General features: G+C 45.2%; 1 protein-coding gene across 5 annotated transcripts; it reads right to left on the bottom strand.

Moving 5' to 3' along the window:
* Positions 1 to 2,098: 2,098 nt before the first annotated feature.
* Positions 2,099 to 27,880, bottom strand: CLDN14 (claudin 14). 5 transcript variants are annotated; one of them, XM_083170950.1, is made up of 3 exons: positions 27,456 to 27,880; positions 25,210 to 25,449; positions 2,099 to 3,158 (listed from the first exon to the last, which is right to left on the bottom strand). In XM_083170950.1, exon 3 carries the CDS (start codon positions 3,057 to 3,059, stop codon positions 2,349 to 2,351), a length of 711 nt encoding a protein of 236 aa, XP_083027076.1. In that variant the 5' UTR covers positions 3,060 to 3,158; positions 25,210 to 25,449; positions 27,456 to 27,880; the 3' UTR covers positions 2,099 to 2,348. The 5 variants fall into 5 exon arrangements, with proteins under 5 accessions (XP_083027076.1, XP_083027074.1, XP_083027077.1 ...); XM_083170948.1 differs by having other exon boundaries at positions 25,337 to 25,449; positions 27,456 to 27,879; XM_083170951.1 differs by having other exon boundaries at positions 25,337 to 25,430; positions 27,456 to 27,879.
* Between the last annotated feature and the right edge of the window lie 54 nt (positions 27,881 to 27,934).

Below are 27,934 nucleotides of genomic sequence, written 5' to 3'. Positions count from 1 at the left end.
AACAAAGCTCCCTGCCACCATCCCCCGCCGACACGTCGATCCCCATCACCGACCCCCCCTAACCCTGCCCTCCAGTTTACTGGAGTCCCTCTCTGCTGGCGCTCAGGGGACGTTCTGGGTGACGCCGGGATTGAATGAGGGGCTCCGTCTGTAGGGTAGTGTTGGATGATAAAAAAATATATATATAGAAGACGTTAGTATCTGGATGGTTGCCCATAGCAACATCCTATGTGACATTTTCTCCGCATAATTGCATGAACCTATTACAGAAGGGGAGAGGGGAAACTTATGATTAATTTAGTTATTAACGCTCTGACTATTACATTCCCCCTAAAGTGTTTCTTAATAAACCGAGAAAGCTTCTTGTCACACGGATATCTCAGTTTTCTGTTTTATAATGATACAACCTCCTACATGCGTGTTTGTTTTCCATTTGCAATAAATTGGGTTGAATGAATTCGCTGACACTAAGGGAGAAATTTACTAAGAAGGTCTATTACGGCCTATCCAGTGTAAGAACGGGTACAACCAGGATTGGCCGAAAATACAAACGGAGAATACAGCTGATTTACTGCCATACTCTCTGGTTTGTATTATCTGATGGTGAAGTGATTCGTATTTCGCTGCCGAGTTTGGCTGTCAGACCACATGCTTGACCTAATTTACCTTTGTGGTTTTGGAAACCACAAAGTTCCTGCGGCTGTTTAGTGCGGGGAATCCCTCCCCGTTCTAAATAGAAACAGAGCTCTGCTTGACTGACAGGTCAGAGGAGCTCAGCCAATCAAGGGAGCGCTGCTGCTGTAGCGCTGCTGGATCCTGCAGTAAAAGGAGTCAAGGGGGGACACTGCATTTTGGGGGAAGGAAGCCCATGTATATACATGGGCTTGCTTCAGTTTGTTTGGACCATGTTTTTTTACTTTTTTTTTAACCTCTGGATGCCTACATGGAAAGAAGAGGATACGATCTACACTGGATGGATGGTGAGTATAATATATTTTCACAGGTGCCCTTTTGGATTCTACATAGAGAAGTGGACCAAACTAACATGACCAAGATATGTACGTATATATGTGTGAAGGGTGTAATAAATGTATACATTTTTTGTGTGGGTCTCATTTATTTTGGTATTGGTTATGTAGGGGCTCCAAGTCCCAGCATTGTAGTTCTACTACAGAGCCCAATATATTTTTTTAACACTTGTTAAACTTTTTTTTTAACCCCACCAGCCCAGTGTCCACCACCCAGGGATGCTGGGAGGGCCTTTATTTGGGGGATCACCACTTCCCCAGGGACCCGGTCTGGGCTGACCAGCCAGGGTGTCATGTTTTGGCCGGGGGAACTTATATAAATAGTTCCCCCAGCTGTGGCATGGCACCACTGGCTTTTGGAGCTCGGTGCTGGTTTCTGAAATTCAGGGGACCCCTACTCCTATTGGGAACCAGGACCGGGCCAAGAGCCTGGTGCTGGGTATAGAAATATAGGGGGACCCCATTTAATCCCCCCCCCCTGTATTTCCGCAATCAGGATTGGCTCAATGAGCCTGGGGCCTGTTATGCTAATTTGGGTACTTATGTATTATCTGGGCTCCCATGTTAAATGCACCCCATTTTTTCATACCCCTACTATCCAACTACGCATGGAGTTGATTTTATATAGTGTGGTGAGCGCAGCGAGCCACCGTGCCCAAAGCGTGGCGAGCGCAGCGAGCCCCGCGAGGGGACGCTGTCTCATAAGAAAAACGGGAGCCCAGATATTACATAAGTACCCTAATTTGCATTCGTATCCACTTGATCTTAGTAAATTTCCCCCGAAGGCTGCGTCCACACATTGCGTTTTAACAGGCCCCCTTTAAAGGGACCTGTTTGAGTTTTAGCAGGATGCAGTCGGACAGGTGCTGTTGAGCAGGATGCTTACTCAAGAGAATATATGCACAAGCCGGCTGCATCCTGCTAAAACACCACGTGTAGACGCAGCCTAAATGTATTTTATTGCACAGGCCTGGACAACTTTATTAGATTTATTAGATTTTACAAAAACGTTAATATAATTTCAATCAAGATGGAAATAAAACACAAAAACATTCACATTTTTTGCTGTCATTTATTCTGAGAGTTGCAAAATAGGAACACAGCTAACGGAGTTTCATAGTCAAACTTTTTGCTGTACAGTGTGTGCGTTTCATTGCAATAAATAAAATAAAAAAGAAAGCTACAATATTACATATATACAAGTCCTTCTGGGGCTACCCCAGATTCTTTCTAGATGCTCTAGAACTACAGTAAACATTGCATTGTTACAAATAAAATCCCAGGTAAGTGAGGTTAAAGTTCTTGCAGACGGGAGGTGGCTCAGACAAAGTCATTGATCTGGTAACCGTGGAGTGAAGCAGAAGACCAAGAAGGTCCGTGGCTGGATTTGTGGACTGGTGGTGGCCTGTTTATTGACACCCTCCTGATGTTACGCGTTGGGTAACCATATGGTACTTGGTCGATAGTCTTTTGACAAGAGGTAAAGAGGAGCATAATTCCACCAACGACTGACAACCCGCCTGAGATAAACCCAACGTAGAGGGCTTGCCCGATCTCAAACTTCATGCCGTAAGGAAGTACTGGGTTGTAAAAGTCTCGGACAACATCACTGGTAGACCACGCCACCGGAATCAGGCACGCCATCCCAGCTAGGAGAAAGGAGATGCCGCCAAAAACCGAGATCATCTTCTTGGCCGCAGAGCTCTTGGCACACTGGGTGCACTTCATGCCAAACACGGCGGTAATGCACGCCTGGACTGAAAGGACACAGGAGGTCACCATCATGCCTCGGGCAATCTGAAGATCGCGGGGGAGTGCCAGCTGAGACTGGTGGAACTGGCACTGGTAAATTCCGGTGCTGTGCCATACACATTCCATCCACAGGCCCTTCATGTATGCCACTGCGGTGATGATGTTGGTGCCAACATGGGCAGTTCTCCACCAGTGTGGGAGCAGAGTGGCAGTGATGGTACCAATGAGACCAGTAAGAGAGATGAAAAAGCCCAGTAACTGCAGTGCCATGCTCGCCATTCTCTAGTGCCGGCTCTGTGGGTCGACTTCACTGACATCCAGATCTAACGTCAATTTGGGGATTGTCAGCCGGTTTCACGCTCCTGCCTGCACTAATAGCTGGAGAAACAGGGGCAGAAGTTAAACATTGAATAAATGTGTTAATTATGCGGCCAATGGGAGCTGGGCTGACAATTAGCATACAAACGGCCTGAGCTGCTAGAAAAGTCGTTACAGGCTGTTACATTCTGGAAAATAACTAAATACAAAGATTATACAGATCCACTTCTCATACATACACACATATGAACATACATCTCAGAATGGCAATAGCCCAGGGATGCGAAGCTGGGCTGCCCGATGTTGATACATTGGGCAGCTTTGCATTCCCCTTAGAAACCTATGGGGGAGGTGGCTGGTGGTGATGCAGGGGGGATCGCAGCAGGGATCGGAGATTCCGGCTGCGGTCCCCCTTTGGTAGGTTTCAGTGAAACCTACCAAATATTTGCGGCTAACCCCCGAAATCACCCGATTTAGCCGCAAATATGGTTTGATAAATGTGCAGGGGGGGATAATGCAGGGGGGATCGCAGCAGGGATCGGAGATTCCGGCTGCGGTCCCCCTTTGGTAGGTTTCAGTGAAACCTACTTAATATTTGCGGCTAACCCCCGAAATCACCCGATTTAGCCGCAAATATGGTTTGATAAATGTGGTCCAAAGTGGACTGCAATACAGGACCAGCCAATCAGCTCCTAACTTTCATGTTACATGCTGTGTTTGAAAAATAGCAGTTAGAAGCTGTTTATCTGGTACTTTGTTTCCATCCACTTGATCTCTCAAGCCATCTATTCGCAGCGAGAAAAGAGGAAATAGAAGCTGTAGTAATTAGAATCATTAATACAAGGGGAAAGTCTGAGCAAACTTGTGTCACACCTTATAGACTTGTATTGCTTATAAAACGATAGAGACGATTAAAGTCACGTGGTCATTGTGGCTAAAGCACGACACTTTTGGACAATCCCCCTTATTAGCGATCAATATTCAAGGTCATTCATTAGATTAATGATACATTTAGGAAAACAGAGAACGCTAATGACATTACTGCTCGCAGGAAGTGCCCTCACGTGTTAATGGGCGCTAATATATTCATTTTCCTACTGGTTATTTTTAGACATCATTAATGCGCTATTTTTAGCTCTCTGCTTGGAGCTAAAATTAAAGTTTCTAAAATGGGAAAACTTATGCTAAGCAGAAGCCTGACCTGCAGGTGCTCAGGTTCTATGGGTACTTGGGTAACTCGTCTCGGAAAATATCTAACCTCCATATGTTCAACGGTATCAATATACTTAGATAGTGCGGAGTTATGCAAAATAATTTTCTTCCACAAACTGCTTTGTTTTAATCTCATTATTTGTAGGTTTCCATGTACTGCAGTGCTGGTATCCCAAACAGCAAGTAACTTTGCATCTTAAAACCATGCTGAAATGCAGGGGGGCAGATGAAACACATGCAGAGGGTTTAGGAGGGGTGTGGCCTAAATTGCAGTGTAAAAATAAAGTTTCCCCAGCAAAAGCAGCCGGTATTTACTAGGCATTAACCCATAGGTTCCGGGTTGCAGCTGGTAACCAAGGTTGGGATTGGGATCGGCGGGATCCTGGGATTTAGCGTTAAAATTTCAATCCTGGGATATTGGGATTAGACTGTGCATGTTGATGCTGTGTGCGGCTCTGCGCAGTGTGATGTGGTCTGAGGTCACTCTGCACAGCCCGTCTGTCTCCAGCCACCTCACAGCTTTCATCCACTACCCCCTCTGTCATCCGCTGTTACTATGTATGTATGCTACTTCCTGTCACCCACTGTTTCCTTTTCAACCACTATCTCTGTCACCCACTGTCTCACTGTAACCCACTGTCTCCCTGTCACCCACTGTCTCCCTGTCACCCACTATCTCCCTGTCACCCACTGTCTCCCTGTCACCCACTATCTCCCTGTCACCTACTGTCTCCCTGTCACCCACTGTCTCCCTGTCACCCACTGTCTCCCTGTCACTCACTATCTTGCTGTCACCCACTGTCTCCCTGTCACCCACTGATTTCACCCACTGTCTTCCTGTCACCCACTATCTCCCTGTCACCCACTATCTCCTTATCACCCGCTTACTTCTTGTAACCCACTGACTCCCTGTATCTCACTGACTCCCTGTGACCCACTGTCTCTCTGTCACTTACTATCTCCGGTACTTGTGTATTGCCATGGCCCACATCGCATCGCAGACGATAAGGCATGCAATGGGATGCGATGCGATGCGATGTCCCGCGATGTTCCCCAATGTCATACAATGTTAAAATTGTATGGCATTGTATATTGCATACAATGCCATACAATGCGATGCGATTATAAATTGTCTAAGCACCCTAATGGGTGCTTACAATGTTAAATGCACCCCCACGCCACCCCCAGTATGAACGTGAACCCGAAGTGTGGCGAGCGCAGCGAGCCCGCGAGGGTCGGCGGTACGCGTCCTACAAACCTTTTCATACCCCCACTATCCACGTCGGCGTGGAGTTGATTTTATATAGTGTGGCGAGCGTACCGAGCCCGAAGCGTGGCGAGCGCAGCGAGCCCTGCGTGGGGATGCGCATAACTTCACAGGTATCGCTGCGCTCGCCACGCTTTGGGCACGGTGGCTCGCTGCGCTCGCCACACTGTATGAAATCAACTCCACGCCGACGTGGATAGTGGGGGTATGAAAAGGTCGGAGGACGCGTACCAACACCCCTCGCGGGCTCGCTGCGCTCACCGCGCTTCAGGTTCATGTTCATACTGGGGGGTGGCGTGGGGGTGCATTTAACCTTGTAAGCACCCATTAGGGTGCTTAAAAGCACCCATTAGGGTGCTTATACAATTTAACATTGTATAGGGGGCTTACATCGCACGAAAAATCGTGCGACTTAATATCGGGCGCCGTGATAATACACAAGTCCCCTATCTCCCTGTCACCCCATATTTTCCTGCCACTCACTGACTTCCTGTGCCCCAATGTCTACCTGTCACTCACTATCGCCCTGTCACCCACTGACTTGCTGTCACCCACTATCTCCCTGTCACCCCATATTTACCTGTCACTCACTGACTTCCTGAGATCCACTGTATACCTGTAACTCACTATTTCCCAGTCACTCAATGACTTCCTGGGACCCCCTGTCACCCACTATCTCCCTTTCACCCTCTGGCTTACTATGACCCCCTGTTTACCTGTCATTCACTATCTCCCTGTCATGCACTGACTCCCTGTCACCCACTGTCTTCCTGTCACTCACTGACTTCCTGTCACCCACTATCACCCTGTCACCCACTGACTTACTGTGACCCCCTGTCACCCACTGTCTCCCTGTCACCCACTTTTTCCACAGCATAATATAACGATAAAACGATAAATGATACATGGCCCATGCATATGGGCTACAATGCATGTGTGTGGTTCCTGCTAGCGAATGAATCCTGCTACTTTTTTCCTTTGCTAGCTGTTCACAAGGGGTGGGAAACCATAGGCAAACGCAGGTTTGTACCAGCTTCTAACACATGTACTGTACGTGTGTGTATCTGAGCCCTTAAACATCGCAATGGACCAGAGAGTAGCTGCCAGGAGGAAGAGACAGGAGCCTTAAAATGAAGTGGGAGACTGAGCTTAAAAAGTGCATTACTGGTTCTGTTATGTTTGTGTATTTATTTATTATATGTTTAACCTTTTCCTGACCACTTATATTATTTAAATATTTGAAAGAGCCTATACTATAGACCAGCTGTACTGTTACATAGTAATACTGCAGTATTCCATACAGTATCCAGTGTATAAAAAGACCAAATTTCAAGGCTATTACCAGTCCCCTCCCATACTTACTCCAATGCGCTACAGAGTGGGAGACTTTGGGTTACATTTGGAAACCCCCCCTCTCAAAATCGTGCATTTGTCACTGGAACCGGACGATTAGTGGGAGTGCTAAGAAAAACGCAGCATAACAGAACAAATGCTTGGTTTGCCGAAGTGTTTTACGGGAGGGTCAGCTCCAGGCCGGATATGCCTGAATTCATTGCAGCCACTGAGAAGGTCCCTGGCTACTCCTAGCTTGTGATGACTGGTGTCCAGGAGAAGAATCCTTCCATGGGGAGCGTCTAGCGACGAGTTTTTTAAAATTTTACTCGGATGCAAATTCTTCGCTAGCCATATACATCCATTCACCCAGCGAGCTCATCAATACACGAGGCGGGATTTCAGTATAGTGGGGCGGCGTCTTCCTGTTTGCTGGCCGCTACTAATTCACTCAGCAGCATTCAGCACTGAACTGGGCCCTCTGTCGCCTACTATCTCCTCTGATGGGAGGCTATTCCACTTATCTACTACTCTTTCTGTGAAGTAATTCTTCCTCAAATTTCCCCTGAATCTTCCTCCCTCTAGTGTCAGTGCATGTCCTCGTGTTCTGCTGCTCCTCTTCCTGTGAAGAATGTCTCCCACCTGTACCTTCCTCCCTCTAGTGTCAGTGCATGTCCTCGTGTTCTGTTGTTCCTCTTCCTGTGAAGAATGTCTCCCACCTGTACCTTGTTAAAACCCTTGATATATTTGAAAGTTTCTATCATGTCCCCCCTTTCCCATCTCTGCTCTAAAGTATACATATTAAGATCTTTTAGTCTTTCTAGGTACGTTTTGTGATGTAAGCCATGCACCATTTTAGTTGCCCTTCTTTGTACAGTCTCTAATGTATTTATATCCTTCTGGAGATATGGCCTCCAGAACTGAACACAATACTCTAGGTGAGGTCGTACCAATGATCTATACAGTGGCATTATTCGCCACTATTCTAAACTGGGAGCTCTGCAGTGTTCATTGACAGAGCATAAACAGAGAGAGCTTCATCACATCAGACTGTGCTCTCTCTCCTCATACTCTGCGGATCAGCAAAAACGGACGTGGATTGACCAAAAAACAGAATTGACCTGAGTTACCCGTTCACACTGCAGAGCACCCGGAATTAACCCTTCTTTTAACCCGGGTCAGAACGCCGGATTGATGGACCCGGGTTATAGGCTTTTGTGCTTTCACACTGCAACTTCACCCGGGTTGATACATAATCAACCTGGGAAAAACCCGGGTCAAGGATGCCATGTGAAAGGGGCATAAGAGGGCAATGAACTAAGTATTGGACAGAGATAACGTACCAAGCACAGCCTGTAACATGACAGAAGCTGATTGGCCAGTACTTAATATCTCTCCACTTTATCTCTCTCCAGAGCTTGTGATAAGATCCACTGATGGCACATAGATCAGGTTACCTACCATTTGGTATTTATTACTATCTGACGTGAATGTCTTACAATGGATATACTCTTTAGAATTGCTCAGGTGAGTCGGTATTTTTTTATTTATAACCGTCAATAAATTATGCAGAAAAACAAAACACAGAAATAAAATATTAACAACACGTGAAACATAAAGGGGAAAATGGTTCTGGAGTGAGTAGTAAGAATCATATTATTTATTGTATATGGACAAACACTTCATCTTGCCAAGAAAGTGCTCTTTAACACGACCCTAAAATGTCAATGAACCGCGGAGTAGTCATAAATTGTACGGGAAACTTAAGCAGAGCTGGGAAACAGTCATTAAACTTTTATTATATATAATATGTGGTCTGGGCATGTTTAGGTTACGCAGCTCCTGTATGTTATGGCAAAGAAAATGTCATTCCTGAGGTAGAACGTAGATTGTGGTAATGATAATTTAGTTCTGGTGCCCAGGCCATACACCAAAGCGATATCGTTCCAACCAGCCGACTATTTGGTTGGTTGGAATGATAATCTGTCTAGTGTGTGGGAGCAAATGATTATCAGCCGTTGGCTCGCACACGCTGAAACACAGCAAAAACGGTCGGACCAACTAGCTGGGAAAAATCAAACCTATTTTTTTTCCAACTGATCAGTTGGGATACGGTCATTTGGTCTACAGGATGATGGTTGACAGTCATTAGTTCGACATCATTAGGTCGACATGGGTCTAGGTTGACATGGGAAAAAGTTGACATGTTTCTTGATCAAAAGGTCATTAGTTCGACAGCTCGTTAGTTCGACAGGTCATTAGTTCGACAGTGTCTAGGTCGACAGTCAAAAGGTCGACATGGGGTTTTTCACAGTTTTTTGAGCCAACATGTGCCGACAGGCGGTATTTCATGCCCTACCATCCACTAGGGCATGGTGGGAGAATAAAATAGTGTGCTGAGCGCAGCGAGGCACCGTGCCTGACTCATAGTGAGCGATGCGGCGCACTTTATACTGTGTCCATGTTGACTGTGTTGACATTCAGGTTAAAAAACAGTGAAAAACCCCATGTCGACCTTTTGGTTGTCGACCTAGACATTGTCGAACTAATGACCTGTGGCACTAACGACCTGTCGAACTAATGACCTTTCGACCTATAGCCATGTCAACCTTTTCCCATGTCAACCTAGACCCATGTTTACCTAATGACTGTCGACCATCATGCTGTAGACCAAATGATCCCAACCCGGGCAGTCAGGTGTAGGGGGAACTGTTCCCCCCAACTGAATGGTAAGTAGGCAGAGATTTGACCATTTTCACATCGATCTCCCCTAAACCCGCTCCCAGACTCTCATTGGCTAGTTTTATAGTAGTCTATTGGCGCTGCAGCCCATAGTATGGTGTTCGCTTGTTATGTCCACACTATTGAGGTCGGCCACTGACAGGAGGTCGGCCACTGTACCGATACAGTGTCCGTGCCGACCATGATGACAGTTGGACACAAAAAATATACGAAAAACACATGCCAACCTTTTGACTGTCAACCTTCCCATTGTCGACCTAATGCTCGTGTCGACCTTTTGACCCCGTCGACCTTTTTCATGTGTTTGTCTAAGCCGTGTCGACCTTCTGTGGTTGACCCCAATGCATGTCAACCTTAATTTGGTCGACCCAATGACCCATACCCCATAGTATATATACACAGCTGTTCTCTGCTGGAGAAAACAGGAATAAATGTTTACTATACTCTACATACAGTCAGGTCCATAAATATTGGGACATCGACACAATGCTCATATTTCGGGCTCTATACACCAACACTATTGGCGGTATTCAATGAGGCTGATTCGCCAGGTTTTTATGGTGATTTTGTGCTGTAAGGCGAATTTCTGACTAAAACGGTGAATCAGCCTATTCAATGACCACATGGCGAATACATTTCAAGGTTTTTTTCGCCATGATTCACCGAGTAGCAATCGCTATCTTTTTATGGTGAAGTGGAATGTGAACTTTTAAAATAAAGTGTTTTGTTTTTTACAATTGGTGTCAAAAAATCAGGAATTTTATTCTGAGGAGGGGCATGCTATTTTTATTCATGTGCTGTAAGCACATGAATATATATTTAATAAAAAAAAAATATATATATATTTTTTTTACACAGAGCAGCCAGCAGGGGGCCGGAGCCGAGCTGCTCATTAGATATTCATATATTCACTTCACCCGATCATTACATATGCATGATCGGGTGTAGTGAATATACCCAGTCCCCTGTTGGCACCCCCGGGGGGCAGCCTGTGCTGCCTGGCACCCGGGGAGCCCACCTCCCCCCCACAAACGTTCTGGGGCAGGCAGGGAGACTTCCATCTCCCTGCTTGCCACCGTCCTCAGGCTCCCTGCGGCTTCCACCGCAGGAGCTCAAATTCGACGGTCAGGGGCAGCGAGCCCCTGACTCGTTAATTACCGGAGCCGCGAGGCTCCGGAACGCAGCGAGCAGTGGCGAATGTGCAGCGAATCCGAAACAGGATTCGCTGCACGTCGCCAGTATTCACATTGAATACTGCCCAATGGGTTTGAAATGAACCAAACAAGATGGGCTTTAACTGCAGACGTTCAGCTTTAGTTTGAGGGTATATACATCCAAATCAGGTGAACGGTGCAGGAATTACAGCGGTTTCTATATGCGCCTCCTACTTAAGGCACCAAAAGTAATGGCACAATCGACTCAAAAGCCATTTCATGGACAGGTGAGGGCTAGAGAAGAGTATGAAGAAGGAAAGGAACCTGCTCATGATCCAAAACGTACCACCTCATCAGTGAAGCATGGAGGTGGTAGTGTCATGGCGTGGCTGCCAATGGAACTGGTTCCCTTGTATTTATTGATAATGTGACTGAAGCAGCAGGATGAATTCTGTGAATGCGTGTACATGTGGTAGGGAATATAGATTGTAAGCTCCGCTGGTGGGGGTGTATAGAGTTCAAAATATGAGAATTGTGTAGATGTCCCAATATTTATGGACCTAGCTGTATATTACAGTACTGTGCATTTTGCAACAAAATCGAATTCCGACAATTACAGCTGAGAACAGGGATAGTTGAGTGTCTCGAAATCAGTGATATTTATAAAGCATTTTTCAATTGGTTCTACTTGAGTCTTTGAGTGTCAGTGGGTGAAAGTTATTAGTAGAAGTTAAACATTGTTAGCGTTTAATGCTTTTCTGATTTGCACTAAATAACCACTAGATGGCGCTTGGATCAACCTTTTTTTTTGCTTTGCATTTTACGGCCACTAGGTGGCACTTGGATCAATTTTTGCTGCTACGCATTACATGGCCACTAGATGGCACTTGGATCTGCTAAAATGTTGCGCCAGTTTTGTCATTGTGCTTGCACTAATAGAAACACTTTTATCCTGTATATAGAAAGCACCATTTACGCTGTACAATAAGGCAGACAGCAAATATATCAAGCATATTGGAAACACTAAAACAAAATATGAAGGGGCCTCGTTCAATAACAAGTCTGTTTATTTAGAAACAGTGATAACAAATTTTGTCAGTCAATAGAAAATAATTTATTGCTGCAATTTACTAATAAAACGTGGAGTAAGTTCGCTCCAGTTGCCCGGAGGCAAGATATATATATTGTGCCCCCCCGTCACCACCACCACTAAATAAATGTCTGTTCTGAAATATATGTGTTCAATTTATATCTATATCGCTCTCTATATTTGTCTGTATCTATATATATATATAGAGAGAGAGAGAAGGAGAGAACACACATATTTCTCAGAACTCAGCCACATAAGTGATATTGTTGGCTTTCAATTAACTGATTTAAACTTGCAAGGGAGGAGAGGTGCCCCCTTGGGAGCAGGAGCCCGTCGGCAGATGACTCTATTGCCTCCCATAGTTCTGCCTCTGACTCCCAGCGATACTAACTGGCAATGGTAGGAGGAGCTTGTCAGCGTCACCAACAGTGCGCTTGAGCTTCCAATTCCACTTTTGTTTAAAAAAAAAAAAAAAAGTGCACTAATAAAAAAATGGTTAAAATAACAGAAAAAATCCCCCCAAAAGTTTATAAAACTAGATGGAATGTTTAATTTAAATAAATGAAAACATAGAAAAGGCATTTTTCTGTGGCTTTGTAAGATTGTAAGCTCCACAGGTGCAGGGACTGATGTTAATGTTCAACTATACTCTGTACAGCGCTGCGGAATATGTGTGCGCTATATAAGACACTGTTAATAAATAAATAATAACCTGGATGTGAGCTCAGCCCTTCAGACTACACAACAAGGTGAAAGTGTAAAATGTGGAGAATACGGATTTAATGAGCGACCCCAGAAGAGAGAATAGTACACGAGAGTGTAAGCCGCCGTTAGCCGGGAGCTAAGTGCTGTCAGGTGCCTGAGAGGGACTAAGTACTAGTGATGGAGACCACCCACCTACACGGACGTCTAATCACTCCCATTACCCCAATAGTCCGGCCGTCACTCTAGCGTTTGATTAATGAGCCCTTACCCGGTGATTGGGCTATTTGTGCAGTTACCTGAAGCATAACATGGTTACATGGTGTAGATGTCAGGGCGGAGATGGGTCTGCTAGTGGCTTCTGTAGCACTGTAATACACATAGACTGTAGCACTCTTATCTATATACCAGTGATTATCAGATAAGAACATATATATATATATATATATATATATATATATATATATAATGGGATAGCATTTGATGTGACACAAAAAGGTTGCGGCACTGTTGCTGTCTCATGCGGGTTGCACCATGAAGCCTGTACAGCTTCACCTCCCAGTGCAGGCCATCCCGCCCCCTTGCTGTGACATCACAATGGGCTAGATGTACTAAGCTTGAAAAGTGATACAATGGAGTGTGATAAACCACCAGCCAATCAGCTCCTACCTGCCTCCTACACTGGCTGTGTTTAAAAAATGACAAGTAGGAGCTGATTGGCTGCTGGTTTATCACTCTCCATTTTATCACTTTTTAAGCTTAGTACATCTCACCCAATGACTCATTTTCGGGAATGGGGCATAGCAAGGGTGCAGAATCCCCCAGCACTGCTTATTTGAGGTCTGCAAAATAATCACCTTCTCCTAAGGGGAAGTGTACTAATAATCATTTTTGGGTGCGATCCGTTATTGCCCTTTAATACAAGAACGTTTGTGCACCGCAGACCGCACATTTGCTAAGAATTGTTTTGGCTGGTGTATTGTCTTTCTATAGATGATTGAGTCGAATTGTGCAGCGTTGTGAGGAGGGAATAAGCTGCGATAAAGCAACATGTTTGATGCGAAACCATCCAAGGATCATCAAGATCTGTCCAATCTTATGTGTTGTAACTTGTATGTGTAATAAAGTTTTTTTTTTTTAAATCAGCCCCCCCAATATATAAACACCCCCCCCCCTATAAACATCACTGGGCTTGGTGACCTGGGGGGTGGTGGATGGCATTTCAATGAACCAGCTTTGGGCTCTTAAGACGATCCTGGTTCTGGGAATATGGAGGAAAAGTGCATTGGGGTCCCCCGGTATTTTGAACAAACAGCATTTCTGGGGAAGTGGGAACCCCCCAATAAAGGGGTCCCCTCTCTCCAGGACACCCAAGGCTTGGCCTGAATCCTGGGGCAATCCAGAGTACCCCTGGATGGTAGGTGCCGAGTTGGTAGCATTCAATTAAAGGTAGAAATATATGATCTTTTACAGGAGGACTATAGGTACCAGCAAGCCTGTCCTTGGGGAACTGCAAGCACCAGCATGCAGAGTATTAAGGGCTCGCTGGTACCTATAATCCTCCTGAAGAAGAACTAATACAATAAAGACAGTACACACCCACTATTGACAGTATTACATTAATAAACACACTATAAAGGTGCCCACACACGGGTAGATATTGTGTCCAATCCAATATCTATCCAATTTCCCTTGAAATCCAGAACACCCCTGATCATCGCCACACACAGAACGATTGAGTAAATGAACAGAGGGGTGTTCTGGATTTCTAGGGAAATAGGATAGATATTGTATTGGACACAATATCTATCCATGTGACCCATCAGAAGGTGACTGTGGTCGGGGGTTGGGGGGAGGAGCAGGAGATGTCACTGACGGGAGAGAGGCTGCAGTAGTGGCAGGTGGGCAATCAGCTGATTGGCTGAATGAGCACTCTCAGCAAATCACTGGCCGCTCATTCATTCGAACGGGAGTTTAGAAATCTCCTGCCCCCCGCCGCTAACGCAGGAGGGGGGAGCGGGTGATGCCGCTGGCAGGAGCCAGGGGTCATGACCACATCATTCATCATGCAATGAAGGAATGATGTGGCCAAATTCTGCTTGATGGGTTGTTCATATTTCCACCTGCTGAAGTGATCAGCAGGCTGGATGAATGCCCCGCGGGCACCTGCATTTGATCATGATCGTGCCCACACATGGTAAGTTATTAAACAATCGGTTGTTCCAATTGGTTGGAAACGGCCATATCATTTAATATATCTTTACCGTGTGTGGGCACCTTTACATATACTCAACTTATACCCTGACATGTTCGATCCTCTTTTCTAAGTAGAATCTGCTAAATGTAAGGGGGAGGGGAAATCTATTCTCACCTACCCCTTAGAGAAGATCAGTCCACTTGTCCAGTAGCATCCAGAGCATTAAAAAAAAAAAAGAATTTTCCAAACAAGCCGGACCTAGAGGAGCTATCGGTGTATACTGTACACATTTAGCGCCTCTCCACGAATCCCGGAACCCTCATGGTTTCTGTCATTTGTATTGGAGCAGGATGCTGATGAGCTGTGGGAGGGCTGGATGTCTATCATAGCCAGGCTGGTATTGATTATGGTTCTCCAAGTACGTACATGCGGAGGAGGCTGTATTTCTCCTTTAAAATTCTACCTTTAACTGAACACTATCAACTCGGCACCTAAAGCGCACGGGTTGTCATGCATTGCCCCGGGCTTCAGCATAGGCCTTGGGTGCATTGGAGAGGGGGGGGAGACATTTTTTGGGGGGATCCCCTCTTCCCCAGGAATCCATGGCCAGGGATGACAAGTAGATAGGGGTTTAATGCTTTGGTCGATGTGTCCCATGGCTATGGCATTACTCCCCGCTAGTAAGAGCCGGTTCTGGATTTCGGTATTACAGCGGAACCCTTTGCATTTTTCTCAAATATTTCCAAAACTGGGGCCGACTCACAAAATCCAGTGCTGATTAAGCAGTAGAGTGAGGGGGGACCCCGCATGGATTTGTTTTATTACACTTAAAACACAAACGTATACACAGATCTCACCTCTGCACCAAGGCCCTTATTCAAATCTGATCGCAGTACAAATTTGTTCTCAAAATGGGCAAAACTATGTTCACTGCAGGTGGGGCAGATGTAACATGTGCAGAGTTACATTTGAAAGTGAAACTGAAATCTAAATTGCAGTGTAAAAATAATGCAGCCAGTATTTACCCTGCACAGAAACAAAATAACTCACACAAATCTAACTCTCTCTGCACATGTTACATCTGCCCCACCTGCAGTGCACATGGTTTTGCCCATTTTGAGAACAAATTTGTACTACGATCAGATTTATTAACAGTTTCTTATACAGAGCATCATATTCCGTTGCGCTTTACAAAAGGAGACAGTGATACAAAAAACAGGGTATTCACAGACAGTCAAAAGGTAGGAGGGCCCTGCTCTCATGCTTACAATCTATAGATCTGAATAAACGCCCAAACGGGCTTACTGAAAGCAAGAGCATTGATTTGGAGCATTGAACATTGAGTTTGAGTGAATTCACAAAAACAATTGTCAGTAACTTTGTGATTTGCATTGATACCAACCTTTTTTTGACAATGTTGGTTCCGATGGTGATTTGGTCTGTTTGACATGCAATTTGCTGCTTAGTAAATTCGCAATCAGCAAAATCGTGGTATTATCTCAAATAAAAATCTTTATGACAAAAGTGATTGATTGCCACAACATTTGGCATAACTGCAGTATATGACAGTCGTTACTTTTTTCAGACATACTCAGTGGTGCCCAGCGTGATCTTTTCTATGGTATCATTTTAATTCTCATCACTAATGCCGGAGACTGGAAGGAATCTGTGGGATAGTTTTGCAAATAAATAAAATAACCCTCAGGGGTGCAGCCTGCAGAGATGCCATATACGATGTCGACATTCCTGTTTGCCGACATGTCACGTATGACATAACACCCATGTCACCACTTTGAATGATGTTCGGAACATATGATATTCCGGTGAATGCATTCTGACTGTGTACATTCTTAATGCTGAAATAACATAACACACTGCTTCATTAATCTGTCTGTCCTCTGCTGCAGTAATGGGATATGATATAGAAAATGCAATATATACCGGACAGGTGCTCTAATGTGTAGATGTACTAGTAAAATGCACTTCAATAACAGTGAATGAAAAAGTGTTCCCCTTAAAAAATCTTGATAAACATCTATTATACTTCAATATAGTCCAGAAATGTTTTGATTTATTTATTAAAAATGACTAATTTGCATTCGCCTACATATATACAAATTCTATGTGGATACATAATAATGATGATAATAATAATAATTATAATAATAATAGTCTTCTATATGTTGCTTACATTGACGCCCTGAAAATTGCATGTTTTAAGGTATACATAGTTATTTGTTTTTTTTTTCATTGTGTTTTTGTTGATAACCATTTACATCATTTGCAATTTAATACCCAGTGGTTTGGAGGCTAAATATGCAATTCCCTGGTGCAAAAAAAATCAGCGGGTTGGAAATAAACTTCACTTATTTTCTCCAAAAATTTGCACAAATATATTTATAGATGACAATTAATTAATTTGTCATCTATAAATATAGACAAATGGAGACAAATCAATACTACTACTACTACTACTACTACATAATAATAATAATAATAATAATAATAATAATATAATAATATATATTTAACCATGCAGATATATTTCAGGAGCGCAATTAATTCATTTTATTACTGGAGGCAAATTAATACTACATAATAAAAAAATTACTGTATTTAAATCATGCAGATATATTTTTAATATAGATTTATGGAACACAACTAATTAATTTACTGGAGATAAATTATTAATACATAGAAAAAAAAATCTATTTTTTAATAATCCAGACAATACAGTACTGAATAAATATTAAGGGGAACAAATATTTCTAAATTGAATAATAATTTTAGATTAAGGATGCCAACACTTGCATGCTGGCAGTTGTGGTGTAATATAATTGGTGCATAATAAATATATTATTTTTATTTTTATTATATAGTATTTACTTGCCTCAATAATGAATTAATTAAATAAATGGGTACCTTAAACATATTTTCTTGTTTTTTGGCCCCTTAAAAAATGAGTGATTATTGACTACTTAATACATATGATTAGTGAGCCACTGTAATATGTTCTGGGCAGACAGAAAAGTCCAGCTAAATGCAGATTTTTGCATCAGTTTTGCGTCTCACCGGTCAAGGACACCGCTATTATTAGACAATTTTATTCAATGCATTTGCTGATAACTAGTGAACTTGCAGCTGATGATTTGTATTCCGTACACTCACAAAATGGTCCTGATTGCAAATCACAATTTTTTTGCCCATTTTCTAATGATTTTGCCTTTAATACATCCAGCTGTTTCTAAATCTGGCCATACACCTAAAGATTTATTGTCCAATCTAGCTGGTTGGAAAAAAAAAATCTGGCAATTTATGGGAACGAATTACAATTAAATATTTGGTCTTAAATGAAGTGACAAATTCGGTCATTCAGACAAATTGGTTAAATCAAGTGGATTGATCCAATGTGTGTGACAATTTCTGTCACTGATTTTCAGTGTTTTAAAAAAAATATAATTTACTATTTGCACCTATATATTACCCGATTTTTGTTCCAACCAGCCAGATTGGACAATATGAGGTACGTACTAATGCTGCTTTCAGACCGCAAAATTGTCTTTGACCAGGTATTTTAAAACATTTCTAAAAACGGGTCTGCCAGCTAAAGCCCCTTTCACACCGCATGTCTTTAAACGGTATTTCAGTGCAGTTTCTGTCCTTAAATGGTATTTCAATGCAGTTTTTGTCCTTAAACGGTATTTCAATGCAGTTTTTGTTCCTTCACAACACTGAACCTGTTTTAACCCATAGAAAACAGTGGATGAAAAAAAACGGGTCTGAAACGGGTAGGACCCTGCTTTATTACCGTTTAGAAATACCAGTTCAATAGAACCAGTAAATTCACTCTGCACCTTTCAGACTGCACAAATTACCGTTTTAAAACGGTAAAAAACCAGCAAAATAACGGGTAAAAAGTGCGGTCTGAAAGGGGCATTAGGCTTCTAAAAATGAAAAGAGGTGATATTGCCCATCCCATTGCATCCTAGAAAATGATAGACAGAATCTGGATGGTCGCTATGGGAAACATCACACTTTTTTTATTTTTAGGAGCTTTTGTAAATTACCTGTAATTATTTAGGTATATGGCTAAAAAAAAATGTCAACAAATAAAACCCTGTAATATTTGACATTATGTGTTATCTGATCCATATTTTGCATAAAAAAATGACGATGGGAGAGATTTAACATTTTTGATGCAAATTATCTTCCAGTTTTGTTTTTCCTTTTGGTGAAGGGTCCAAAAGTGCACAAACAAGAAGATAACGAAGTAAGAAAGAGAATTCAAGTTATTGATGATAGTCCAATGAGGTGTTATACAAGCCTGATAATGTGAAAATGAATTCTGCTCAATAAGGATTAGGGGCAAGATGTACCAAACCTTAAAAAGTGATAAAATGGAGAGTGATAAACCACCAACCAATCAACTACTACCTGCAATTTCTCAATCCAAGCCTGTGACATGGCAGTTACGAGCTGATTGGTTGGTGGTTTATCACTCTCCATTTTATCACTTTTCAAGTTTATTACATCTGGCCCTTGATAAGAGATAATAAACGTTTTATATTTATTGTCAGGAGGCAAAAATATATTTTCTACCTTAAAAAAAAGACTAACATTGAAACTAACAAATGAAAAACAATTTTAGAGTGAGACTCTTAACGCTTATCCAAATTGCAAATATATATATATATATATATATATATAAGAGCTAATAACTTTCTCTAAAGTCTCTTGAATCGTATTATTATATATACATCATACCATGCAGTATTACGCAATGGTAACAGTATAGTCATAAATTTTATTATGTGGTTTACATAAATGCCAAGGTTATATCAGACTATTTATTTAAGGAATACCGCATACGTCTTATGAAACACAAAGAGGAGCATTTATTATCTATCTATCTATCTATCTATCTATCTGTCTGTCTAGTATTCATCTACACACGTCTGGGTAGGAGAAGCTGCAGGGAACTTCGGAGGCTGGCTCTGGATTTAACAAAACTGCCATGATTCGCCGGTCCGCAGGAAGTGGTCATGGCTAAAATGATGTGATTCGCATTGGTTTAGCCCCTCCCCACAAACACGCAAATGCCCTGCTTCACTAGGGTGTAGGCAGGATACAGGATATCTACCTGCTCTTCCTAGGGTGCGGGGCCTATCCCAAAAATCAAGAGCCTTCCGCAACTTCCTGGAGAGTAGGCAACTATGGTTTTACACTGCTGTCTTTGTTAGAATCCCCATCTTTTGACAGAGCAGTGCAGTGCAGTGCAAGCTACTGTATTTCTCTCTGTTATCCAACTTTTCCCAAAAAAATACAGGGGGTCTATTTGCTTAGCCTTGGAGCGTGTGATAGTACCAACCAACCAAATCCTGTCATCAATCATAGCCTGTAACATGACAGTTATGAATGGAGTGGTTGGTACTTTATCTCTCTCCCCTTTATGTGAAGAATGCAGTTTGTGCTAGACGGATTTGCCCTGCACAGTAACACTTTACAGCACTGCTGATCTCACTCAGAAGGGTAGCAAGCACTTCTGGCAGGCACATGACAGTCGTAATTCAATGTTTCAAATGTCGGAATGTCCACGGATAGGCTAAAACTGGCGCAGATTGTTGAAAAACAGCAGGATTGCCTACCCTCCCGGAATGGCCGGGAGCCTCCCGAAAATCGGGTCCTTCTCCCGCCCCCCTGGTAAGGTGGGCAAGTCTCCTACTTTTTGGTGATTGCTCCCGCTCCCCCCTTGCCCACTGGTTTAATTACTGTAAAATTGCGGATCCGAAGGGAGGGGGCGGGGCTTAACACTTATCACTGCATTTCGCGTCATTTAAGCCCCACCCTCTCTCCACTGCCCGCGAATCACAGCGTTTTTAGGCATGGGGGGCGAGGCCAAGTGGTGTCAGCCTTGCCCCCGCCCCCTGACGTGTTGCCTCTCCGGGCTTCTCCCGGAGAGGTGAAATCCAAAGTAGGCAAGTATGAAAAACAGGCGAAAATTCAACATTCCGCTGTCATTTCCGAAAAAAACAGATCCAACTTTAAAAAAGTCAGATCTGACGGCCTTCAATGGTGTCGGTAACAGCGGCATGGAATAGACGAGTGCCGCTATTTCCACCACAATTGAATTCCCCCTATATTTCACCATAGCTTAGTAAATCGACCCCTTAGAGACTAATAGGAAACTGTCACCAAATCTCAAGTTTATTACACATTAGTTGACTACAGAAACGTGAAGAAATAAATGTAATGGAAACAGGAATAATATGGGTCTCATTTATAAGACACAGAACTGTTTATTACTACTGTACGTGTGGCGATATAAATAAAATGATGTCATTAATCTCCTCCAGTTCCGCCCCCTCCTAGTATATGGGATTTGTGTTATTTTACAGCCATGAATCTTATACCAGAAACATGCAATTGTCAATATACAAGTGGAAAATATGACCATGGATTTACCATTTTGCAGGGTTCAATTTCCAAGCAACATTTTGGAAAACTTGATAAAAAGAATCAGAAATGCTTTGAGTGACACTACCATTAATTTACCTATAGGTGGCGCTCTGTGCTTTGCGATCAATCAGTATAGAAAACAACACCATAAACATCAAGAGCAGCAGTGGATTAAATGGTATTGAGGGGAGGCATCATAGGAAATAAAGTAAAAAGAACAAATAAAATACCACCCCCCCCCCCCCCCCCCCATAATAATAATAGTGTAGTGGTGTAATGGTTCACATTACTGCCTCACAGCACTGAGGTCATGGGTTTGATTCCCACCATAGCCCTAATTGTGTGGAGTCTGTATGTTCTAATCGTGTTTGCGTGGGTTTTCTCCGGGTGCTCCGGTTTTCTCCCACAACCCAAAAACAACAACTATCTTATGCAGTGGCGGCTCCAGAGGTGGGGCTGCAGGACATTCCAAATATATATATATAAATAGGGGAGCCAGACCAACTGCCACTCCAAACATTGCTGACCCGGACTCACTGGCAGTTGGTGTTGCTCCCCTATTTGAATTTTGGACTGTGCTGCAGCCCCACCTGCCGTCACTGATCTTATGTATGCAATATGAGTACAGTGAATGACCCCTATTGAGGCCAAAGTCGCACAGCGGCCTATTATCGATAGATGGACCCTGCGTACGTCCTGTAGTATTCATGCTCGTTGTCTTCTAGCGAAGAAATCCGGTACTTGTTTCCTTCGCTAGCCATCCACCTTGTGATTGACGGGAAGTAGATGGCTGGGGGGGGGGGGGAGGGGGGGGGGTATGGATCTATGAAGATCGACATATATTAGGTCAACACAGAAATTGGTCGACGTGGTCAGAGCATTGACACAAGCATTAGGTTGACAATTGGAAAGTTGGCAGTCAAAAGGTCGACACAAGATTTTAACGTTCATTATCCCCAATTTCGAAGTCAACATGGACACTGTATCAGTGTACCGCGTCACCACTCATGTCTTGCCATGCTTCCAGGGGCGGATTGGGGTCTAAAAGTGGCCCTGGAAATTTTGAGGAAAGTGGCCTCATGTAGGCCGCAACGGGTCAAAAATGGGAGGAGCCAGCATAACAGTAGGAAGTATTGCTACATCACTATATTAAGAGACATCGGTGACAGGCAAGACTAAAGCATCAATAGTTTCTGGAATTATACAGCACACATGACCCCTTGACTGATATGGCACACTTAACAGTAACTTGGCAGTAAGAAAAAAATACAACACCTTTTTTTTCTTTTTATTAAAAAAAAAAAAGCCAGCTCCCCAAGAATTATATTGCACACATAGCGGCACCCCTGAAATTATACAGCACACATAGCGGCACCCCTGAAATTATACAGCACATATGGCAGCACGCCTGAAATTATACTGCACACATGGCCACACCCCTGAAATTATACAGCACACACGGCCGTACCCCTTGACTGATATGGCACACTTAACAGCAACCTGGCAGTAAGAAAAAAAATATATATATATTTTAATTATAAAAAAAAAAAAACAACATAGCTGCCCTCTACTGATACAGCACACATGGCGGCACCTATGGACTGAGACGGCACACATTGCATCACCTCTATAATAATACTGCACACACATCGGTACTCCTGGAACTATGCAGCACACATGGCAGCACTCCCGGACTGATACATGGGACACTCCTGGAATCATATGGCACACATGAGGCACTGCTGGAATTAAACGGATGGCATAATTGCCTACCTTTTAACCCCCCCCGGGGACAGCATGAATTCCAGCATTTGTAGGTGCAGGGAAGGGGGGTGCAGGGGCTCCAAGATGATTGGGGGCCAGGAGGGGGACCCAATTTTCAGGAGGGAAGGCAAGCATGACACATGGCAGCACCCTCATCACCTACTACCTCTGGATTGAGACTGGAAGGGATTGGAAAAAGCAGGCAGTGGAGGCAGGAGAGGACACAAACTAAACTAAAATAATTCTGCTTAATCAGTGCTTATTACTTACTGGTTACCTCTGGCAGTCTTCTGCACCAGCACACTGCAGACAGTGTGCACAACTCTTTATATTTAGCTGCGGCGGGTGCTCAGACATTTTCACGTGGTCTGGCGGGCATCCACCCGTCCTGGCCCAGCACAGTTTGTGCATGTAGTAATGTGCGCGGTGACATCATGACGCCCCGTCGCACATTACACATGCACTGGGGCTGACTGGCAAATTTTAGCCTGTGTGGCATGTAAAAATTACTGGCCCATGGGTAACAGCCCATAGTTAAAACCCCATTGAGAGCACCTATTTTTCTGGTGTCCCTGTTCCAATAACACCATCCACAGATGTGAGAACAGAAAAAGGAAAAAAGAAAAAGAGAAGCTGTGGGCAAGAGGATGACAAAAATATGGTGATGGAGATGCAGATAGTGACAGGAAGAGACCATCATGATGGGGAGAGGCAGAGAGGCAATAGGTGACAAATATAAGCAAACTGTGACTGGAGAGGGTGACAGGGAGTGTAAATGGGTGATGTCAGGGAGAGGATGACATAAAGTTGGTAAGAGGCATTGTGTGACACAAGAAGAGGGGAAAGGGGAGAGGCAGTGGCTGATACCAGGGAGAGGCAGTAGATGGCCAGTGAGAGGGAGACCAGCAGTAGGGGACAGAGGGAGGATGATAGGAGAGGCAATGGGTAAAGGGAAAGGCAGTGGTTGATGCAAGGCAGAGGGTTACAGGCAGCGGAGGAGAGGGTGAGAAACAGTGGGTGATACCAGGGAGGTGACAGGGAGAGGAAATGTTAAAAAAAGGTCTGTGGTTTGGGGGACCAAACAGCAATTTGGGGGCCATAACCAGGACTTTAGACCGGTTTAGCTGGTGTTTTTAGATGCAACAAGCGCTGTTGAGCACAAATCAATTAGTTTTATGTAAAAGAAAAACTGAACCGCTACAGTGACATAGAAATGACACAGGATTACCAGTGGCGTAACTAGAAATTGTGCTCCCCCAGCCAAAAAAAAAAATTCTGTTATGCCAAATACATATTACTCAACAATGTAATGCCAATTACACATTATGCCACACACCGTAATACCCAGGGGCAGATCCAGAAAAAAGTGACAGGGCACCACAACAGTGGGAGAGATTATTTGTGCGAGCTCCTGGAACAGTGGCAATGGCCTCACATTGGCATGGTCTCAAAGGGAATGATGTAGAGAGGCAGTGGACAGTGAAAAGGTAACAAGGGGAGGCAAAGAGTGATGTCTGATAAAGGCAGAGACCGACAGGAGAGAGAGGTAAATGGGGAGATAGTGACAGTCACACGGGGAGAGGTAGATGGGGATGTAGTGGATAAAGGGGAAGGATAGTGGGATATAGAGGGGCAGTGATTAACAGGGAGAGACAAAGGGTGACAGTGAGAAGCAGTGTTTGACCTCAGGGAGAGAGTAAAAGAGGTAGTAAGTGGTGATGCCAGGGGAAGGCAATGTGTGACAGAGGATGGCAGGTAGAGGCATTGGATGACAGCAGAGAGAGGTGACAGAAAGAGATGGGGGGGAGGGAGGAGCGGGGATAGAGGGGAAGGCGGGGAGGGAGAGAAAGGAGGGGGATAGAGAGAGTGGGGTAGAGGGAAATGGAGAGACAAAGGATGAGAAGGAGGGAGAGATAGAGGCTAAGGAGGGGGAGAGAGAGAGAATGGGGAGGAGAAATGGGAGAGAGAGGAAGAGAGAGAGAGACAAAGAAAAGGGAGAGATGAAGAGAGAGGGAGAGAAGGGGAGGAGAGTGAAATGGAGAAATCAGGGGGGTGGATAGAGAGAGAGAGGGACGGAGAGGTCAGAGAGAGAAAGATGGAGTGATGTAACATTGGTGCAAGTGTGTTGTGAAGTAGCTTGTGAGGTAGAGGGCCATACTGCCACACCCTAAGCTGCGCTAGACCTCCCGACTTACCTGTCAGCTCCCGGCTGCTGCACGGCTCCCGCTTCTGGTTGCCAGCTCCCGACAGCTGCGAGGGTCAGACCCCATCTCCCGGCTCCTGCTTCTAGATGTCAGCTTCCGGCTAGCGCAAAGTTCTTACCCCAGCTCCTGGCTCTTGCTTCTGGTGTCAGCTCCAGGCAGCTTTGAGGGTCAGGCTCCAGCGAGGTTCAGACTCCAGCTCTCGGCTCTTGCTTCTGGTGTCAGATTAAAAAACTAGATAAAAAAAAAGAATCACCTAAATGACAGGGGGCACGTGGAGTCCACCACTAGTTATACAAATTACAGAATATACCACACACCGTAATGGGGCCCCATACACTGTTATCTCTGCCCCCCCTTCCCCATCGAACGTCATCAATTCCTTCCCATGCTGCAACATAAACTGACTCTCTGCCCCTTTGGCCTGTGCTCTATCATACTGACCTTCACCCTGCATTCTATCACGCCGAAGCGCTCCCTCACCCTGTGGCCTGATCTCTACCACATTGACGCGTTACCTCACACAGCGGCCTGCGTTCTATCACACTAACGCACTCCCTCAACCCGTGGCCTTTTGTTCTATCACACTGACGTGCTCCCTCACCCCTCGGCTAGGGCTCTGTAACACCAACACACTCCCTTACACTGCAGCCAGTGCTATATCACACTGACACACACCCTCACCCTACTCTATCACACTGAAGCCCTCCCTCACCATATCACACTGACACACTCCCTCACCCTGCGCTATATCACACTGACGCACTCACTCACCCTACGGCCTGCGCTCTATCACACTGATGCACCTCCTCACCTTGTGCAATATCAAACTGACGCACTCACTCACCCTGCGCAATATCACACTGACACACACCCTCACCATGCTGCCTGCGTTCTATCACACTGACGCACTCCCTCACCCTGCCCTCTATCACACTGAAGCCCTCACTCACCATGCTTCCTGTGTTTTATCACAGTGATGCACTCACTCACCCTGTGTTATATCAAACTGACGCACTCCCTCACCCTGCATTCTAACACACTGATGCACTCCCTTACCCTGTGCTATATCACACTGACGCACTCACTCACCCTGCAGCCTGCGCAATATCACACTGACACACTCCCTTACCCTGCACGATATCCGACTACACACTAAATCATCCCGCATGTGCGCTCTATAATGCTGACAAACCTTGTGGCATGTGTTCTATTACACCGACGAGCTCCCTAACCCTCCATCCTGACCCCCCACAGGATAATGCTTAACCCCTTGAGTGGTATGCCCAGAGATTTTACGGACTCAGCTGCACTGCCGCAGTGGGCTGTCCCGGAAAATCTCCGGGCATGCCACTAATATACAATAGGTGCACGCTAGTGGTGTCCAGGGGAACACCACTGGCGCATCACTTCTAGAGCCCATCCCCCATCACAAACCTCCAGTCCCCCCATCACCTTTGCTGCGACGATCAGTACGCCGGAGCTCCCCTGACCCGCCCGCCAGCCGTCACTCATTTTACAGGGACGTCGGCGGCAGGCTCGGGTATGGTCGGCACGGCTCGGGAGGACTCGGGAGCGCTCAGGCACCCGAGTAATCTTGCGCCGCCGCGAACATCCCCCAGCCTGCCACTGACATCACTGCTGAATGTGACAGGCGGCTAAGGCAGCGGGGACAGCGGTGGCAGGGAAGCTCTGGCTAACTAACGCCGGAGCAGTGGTGAGGGAGGGGGGGCTTCCAAATTCCTGTGGTGGGTTTTGCTGGGACAGGACAAAGCTGACCTGGTAGGTTTGTCCTTCCCCAGCAAAACCCACCACTCAAGGGGTTAACCCTCATACCCTGAGGCCTAACTCTTACCACCCCCCCCCCTCAGCCTAACACTTACCCCCCTTCCTTGAGCATAACCCCCCCCCCCCCCCAGCCTAACCCACCCCCCAAATATAAACACATACCAAATACCCACACCCTTACCTTTGGAACATGCACAGAGGGCAGTCTGGCTGGTTCTGGGAAAGCCTGGAACTGTGGTTGCACAGCAGCATCTCCTGTCCTTTCCCTCTCCCTCTGGCCCAGGCAGCAGCAGCAGCAGCCATTAAACCATGTAGCTCCGCCCCCCGACCGGGTCACGTTTAGCTCCGCCCCCATCGGGTCCCGCGAAGCCCCACGCACGGGGGGGGGGCACTGGGATGGGGGGAGTCAGTAACAGTAGGGTTAACTGGGCTGGCGATGAAGGAGCACTGACCTGCAGTTGTTGGTGCGTGCAGGTGTTTCTTCCTGGAATGCCTGGTCCCGCAGACTTGTTCCTCCAGCATGCTATTACATAGCACCCGGCTCTGCTGCTGGGGTAGGGGCGGGCACAGCTTGCATCTGTGGTACTCTGCGCTGTGATGCAGTGTGGCCCGGTTTGGGTGAGGGGGGCCTCGGTGGTATCTGTATGTACTCAGCCCCGGCATCTGTCAGCGGGTGGAGCCTCTCTCCAGCGCTAGAGAGCGCGTGATGATGATGACAGATGCCATGGGGCACAGTGCGGCGCTGATAGACGGGGACAAGGTATGTAATTAAGGAGAGGAGGAGGTGGGCCACACTCGGGAGGAGGAAAGTCCTCACTCCTCAGCAGCGGGTGCGAGGAGGCGTGGCCACATGGGGGGAGGAGAGGAGGCCGAACTGGGCTGGGACATGGGCTGCAACCTGCCGCTGAGGCTGCGGCTCAGCTGTACAATT

The sequence above is a fragment of the Crinia signifera genome, chromosome 2, assembly GCF_055691185.1.
Source record: "Crinia signifera chromosome 2, ASM5569118v1, whole genome shotgun sequence".
In the NCBI taxonomy this organism is placed as follows: domain Eukaryota; kingdom Metazoa; phylum Chordata; class Amphibia; order Anura; family Myobatrachidae; genus Crinia; species Crinia signifera.
Note: the sequence above shows the minus strand (reverse complement) of the source record. Positions and strands in the feature narration are given on the sequence as shown.

Bases quoted from the DNA above. Each gene is read 5' to 3' on its own strand.
- CLDN14 (XM_083170950.1), bottom strand. From the start codon at position 3,059: ATGGCGAGCATGGCACTGCAGTTACTGGGCTTTTTCATCTCTCTTACT.